The sequence below is a fragment of the Antrostomus carolinensis genome, unplaced genomic scaffold (assembly GCF_000700745.2).
Source record: "Antrostomus carolinensis isolate BGI_N321 unplaced genomic scaffold, ASM70074v2 scaffold13746, whole genome shotgun sequence".
Taxonomy (NCBI): domain Eukaryota; kingdom Metazoa; phylum Chordata; class Aves; order Caprimulgiformes; family Caprimulgidae; genus Antrostomus; species Antrostomus carolinensis.
In genome coordinates, this window is record NW_010324007.1 from 6,972 (window position 1) to 12,328 (window position 5,357).

Genomic DNA, 5,357 nt, shown 5'->3' on the forward strand with positions numbered 1-5,357 from the left:
AAATGCATGGTGGAGAAAAAAGGCACGTGGCAGCATCCGCAGGTGCTGCTCCTGACTCCTGGCTCTCATTTGGGTCATGGTAATTTATTGAAGATGGGTTTGCAACTCTGCCTCTTGACTTTAAATATATGTATCTTGGCTGGGGCAATGAAGCTGACCGAGTATCATTCATGTTGTCCGTGTGTACCTCCATTAACAGGTGAAGAACACTTGCTAGAACTTGTTGCATTGTAGCTAATGCAGTGAATGAAGGAAGGAGTTGGCAATCTGCTTCTCTAAGACACAAATAATAGCTCTGTCACTGTATAAATAATGCTTCCTGTGAAAAGTGTTGCTCAGCTATGGTGTCATAGCTCAGATGCTACCTTACAACCTTACAAGAGACCTTTGGGAAGAATGTATTTTTACATTAACTGTAGAAACTGCAGTCCTTAAAGACAACTTTAAATAAGAAACTGGTTTATTAACAATAATTTTTTTGTTCCTTTTAGAATAAAGGTTCACTTCAGTTTGAAGACAAGTGGGATTTCATGCGCCCTATTGTTCTGAAACTTCTTCGTCAGGAGTCTGTCACGAAACAGCAATGGTTTGATCTGTTCTCGTAAGTAATGTTTTAGTATCTTGCATCTTCTGCATGATGGGAATACAGTTATGGTACTACTTCTGATGCAGAAGTCACATATGGCATGGACTGTGTGGGAACACAAAACAAAAGTACTACTTTAAGTTTTTTTCAGTGCTAAGAGTGCCTACATCACTGTCTGTGTGCAAAAGTAGAGTTTTGCTGAGATTCAAATCTTTGCAAATAGGATGGAGAAAGAACAGCAGAGCTTTTGACTTCAGCTGATCATAATAAACAAGTTTTGTACCTGCCCACAAAGCTTTTGTTAGAATTAGAGAGAAACTGTTGTTTACTGCTTTGGCAGTAAGTTAATTTAAAGGCAGTTTGCTGACGTTATTCTGGTTTGAATGGCTGTCTTCTAAAATAACTTAAGAATGCTACTGAAGTGACAGGGCAGTGCAGTTTAACCAGTACAATTTGAATAGTTTTATACCGTAAGAATAATATATTAAAAAAATATTTTTCAGACAGTGTTTGCATTGTTGTGCTTTGTAAAAACCCTGCCCGTTTCCTCCTTCTAAAAAGACAGAAATTGCTTCCAGTTAGGTGATGATTTTTTTCTTAAAATACATCATGTGATCTTTGCCAACATAATATAGAAGTGAGTTAAAACATACAGAATCGAAAGTATATCTAAAATAATCTTTGTCTCAACATAGTTATTTTCCTTCAAATACAGTTGTAGCTTAAATCTTCATTCTCTCCTTTTGCTTTTTCAAATCTGTCAGAAAAGTGTTTTTATTTAAACACAGTCTTGTTGCAGTCTGTACCTTTATTGCTCTTTGTGATGAAGACGGTGCAGCGATTCTTTTTACACCCATCTTACTGCACCTGTCACACTCTTCTGCCAACCAAAGGAAAGGTAGTTTATCATGTAATGAGTTTTAATATCTTATGATATCACGGCTATAGTAGCTGCCAGAAACGTGGTATAGTTAAGGTACAAATTCACTTCTGAGTCATTGCATTCATTTTTAATAACTAGTTCCATAATTCTGCATTGGTAATGAAATCTTCTATTTATTATTTTTCTTGTAGCTGAATTATTGAATAGAACTTAAGTAACTTTATGACTAGAATAAGGGTATTGAAGGAAAGGATCCTACTCTAACTAGGTTCCTATTTTTCGACAGTGCTCTTTGTTAAGTATTTTAATAAAAATTCAAAATCTGTGGATGTCTTCTACCTGCCCTTTGAGTATAGTTATTCTGTATTGCATTTTTCACTGCTGTCAGGAAACAGTGGGGTTTTTTAATACAGTAACACTTTTTCTGCATGTGGAAGTGGCACAAGTCTCACAAGCTGGGTAGACCTCTCTAAATCCTGGGCCAGCACCTTTGATCTGTGTCAAAGGAACTTTTTACCTTATAAGTTTTGTCTTTTCAGTTAAACTAAAAAGATGCTTTTGTATTGGAATGACTGTATTGATTAAATAAGAATAAAGTCATACCTTTAGATTATATGGTTGCTTTCCTGCAAAGATGGAGCATTATTATTGAAGGGAGGAAGAAGAACCAGAGGAAGGTAACGAGTCTTGCTAGGCCAAAAAAAGGCTTGCTAAGCCACATTATATATGATGTATGGTTAGAACTGTAACTTGCTTTATTTAGTCTTTAGTATGGAAAGAAAGTAGGAATTAAGTTACACTTGCTGGGCTGACAGCTAGGAAAAACAAGAATTTATTTGAATGTTGATTAGAACTCATTAATAGAATTTTGCTTTGTGATGCTGTTTGGTAGGTTTTCACTTCAAAATGCTACCACTGTCATGAAACGTTTAAGTGATCCTATTAAACTAATTAAAACATCTTTTAAATTACCTGGTGCCCCTGAGCTCAAATTTCTCACAAGGAAGGTTTCTGTCCTTTGTAGCACAAGGATGTTGTGTTTGGATTGTGAAACTGTGAGTGAAGGCTGCATGTTAATGAGAGTATTTTGGAATAATATGGGCTGAGTAGTAATGCTTCTACTGGCAAGTGATTTCTGTCTTTGTCAAAGAAAAGCTTTAAAAATTGTCCTTCCTAAGAATTATTGAATAGATACTGAAAACAGAATTTGCTTCTACATCTCCTCCTTGACCATAGCCTTTTCCTAGGTAGGTTGCTGTTACTTGCTTCCAAGACTTCCTTACAGGTTCAGTCTTTTCCCCAAACATTTTTTCTTGCATGTGTCCAACTGTGTATTGTTTGACAATGATAGATTAAAAGTATATTAATTTCTTAGATGTACTTAAATTATGACTGTTTAAAGCATCATACATTACAGCATTAAACTTTGAGTAGCTGTTACTAAAAGATGGATAAATTGTTTTCTAGAGATGTACATGCAGTTTGCTTGTGGGATGATAAAGGTCCAGCAAAAATCCATCAGGCTCTGAAGGAAGACATCCTTGATTTTATTAAACAGGCACAAGCAGTAAGTTTTTAATGTTTCATAACTTCTATTCATGTCGTTAGAAAAATAACCAAATGATTCTGACTTTAATTGGATCTAAATGGATTGCTTTTTAGTTTGAAATTCTGTCATGTTCTGGAGATCATAATTGCCCTGTGAATTTCTATTGACGAAAAGAAGACAGCCTTGAGCATTTGCCTTGCTTATTGTTTTCTCACAGTCCTTGAAACTGGAGTGGGCAATGATTTTTGTGTTATAGTAAAAAACCAAAACAAAACACAACATTATTTTCGTTCATCCAACAGTATTTATAGAATCTTCTTCCACTTGAAAAATTCTTAAGGCAAAATTTTCTGTAAGAAATTACTGTCTGAAAAAAATGCTGACATGTCTATGGGTGGCTTTAAAATAAGCCATATATATGGTATACTAAAACTATCCATGCTATCAACTCAGCAAGCTTAGCTGTCCAGTTTTATGGGCTTCCCCCCTAAATGATTGAAATCATCAATAGATTCAAAGGAAATTTTTGTGTTTATAAAATGTATAGCAAAAGATGCTTCTGTATTAAGGGATTTTAAAGAGGAGGTTGTTGTGAGATTAAAAAAAAAATAAAATCCCATAAAAAAGGTTTGGAAAGGAGAAAATGAAAGTCTATAAAATCTTTCCTTAGTGAAGAGATTTACAACACTAAGGCTTTGCTTAAAGGAAAATATTTTCTTATGTAGGCCTTTGTATAACCAGGCATGTAAATACTGATTTCTAAGTTTCATCAGCTTGCTTGCTTACATGCATAAATGCTGTGCTGAACTGGGGCCTTTGACATGGTCTGCTTTGGCTGCTGTTTATGGGACATCTTTTTAGGCATTATGATAGCCATTGTACAATGTAGTTGTAGTTTCCAGGCTTTAATAAAATATACATGTTAACTAGCTCTCCGGGTGTAATGAAAGGTTAGTAGATGCCATTAAATTAAACTTTTCACCGTATAGAATATAACATAGTCCTTACAGGTTTGTTTATTCTTTTTTTAGATATGATTGTACCAGTACTTGCCTTTAGAACAAAGATTTTAATCTTTTTGGCTTGCATATGGCTTAAAAGAAAAAAAAATCGTTCACTTGGAAAATTCAAACATGCTGACTACCTGTTTGCTGTTACCTTCCTTTAGCATTTAGAAATGGTCCATGGGTTGATAACTACTGCCCTAAAATAAATGGCACTTCAGTATGTAGACTTCCTTATTCTGCTACATCTGTATATTTGAATTTTATATGGGGAGTTATTTTCAGTATAAGCAAAGCTAATCTGTATTTTGTGCAAAATTTGTTTGTCAACTGCCTCCTCTTCTCCCCCCTCTCCTCCAGAGAGTACTGAGTCATCAGGATGATACAGCTTTGCTAAAAGCGTACATAGTGGAGTGGCGCAAGTTCTTCACACAGTGTGATATTTTGCCCAAGCCATTTTGTCAATTAGAGATTACTTTAATGGGCAAGCAGGGCAGCAACAAGAAGTCTAACGTAGAAGACAGTATTGTTCGCAAGGTAAGTGACAGGTGTGAAGAGTTTTGTTGCTGCTGTTCTGCCTGCAGTAATAGTACAGGAGGGATTCTGTAGCTGAAGGTGAAATTGCACCAATCGTTTAACACGACGTGTCACTTCCCTTCAGTGTCAGAACAACCCTCCACAATAATTTCACTCTGTTTCTCCAGTTTTGGTTTGGCTATTAACAGTTGTGTTCAGGTGATTAAAGCACTTCTTTGTTGCACTTGGAGTTTGTTTGTTGGCTTTTCTGTTTGGTTCATTTTTTATTTGTTTTGGTTGTTGGTTTTGTTTTGTTGTTTTGGGTTTTTTTATTATTACTTGAATCCTGGGGTGGGAGGCCCTTGTAAATTCACCTCCTGTTTCTCTACTTGTGAGTAGCAAGTGTACTTGTAGATACAAGTGCTACTCCTAGTTTATTTCCCTAAGCCAAGATCTTAACTGAGGCATATGTCTGCATTTTATAAATGACCAATTAGATACTATCATCTCAAGTTAAATATGGCTGTTCATCTTCTGATTTCCCCTTTTTCCTCCAAACTGTCATTCATATCAATGAAAAGATTAGATAAATAGAATGTTGTGAATATGATCTTTTTACTATTTTGTATCAAACACATCAAGAAGGTCTAGAGTTTTGAGTACGGAGTGCTCAGTGTTCTGAGTCCCGTGAATAATGGTCCTTGTCATTGCTTTAGTCTTTTATTATAAGAAAAATTGAGCATATCAGTTGTGAAGTGTTAAGACCTTTAGTTTAATGTTATTCGTTATCCCTTTTCATTGCAGAAAGTATCTGTAGGG

General features: G+C 35.4%; 1 protein-coding gene across 1 annotated transcript in view; it reads left to right on the plus strand.

The window, feature by feature from the left end:
* CUL5 (cullin 5) overlaps nt 1-5,357 on the plus strand; it is a 32,993-nt gene that overhangs the window by 6,709 nt on the left and 20,927 nt on the right. The window contains exons 2-4 of the mRNA XM_010170788.2: nt 492-601; nt 2,937-3,036; nt 4,383-4,559. Coding sequence (XP_010169090.2) covers nt 492-601; nt 2,937-3,036; nt 4,383-4,559 — 387 coding nt within the window. The remainder of the gene's footprint in view (nt 1-491; nt 602-2,936; nt 3,037-4,382; nt 4,560-5,357) is intronic.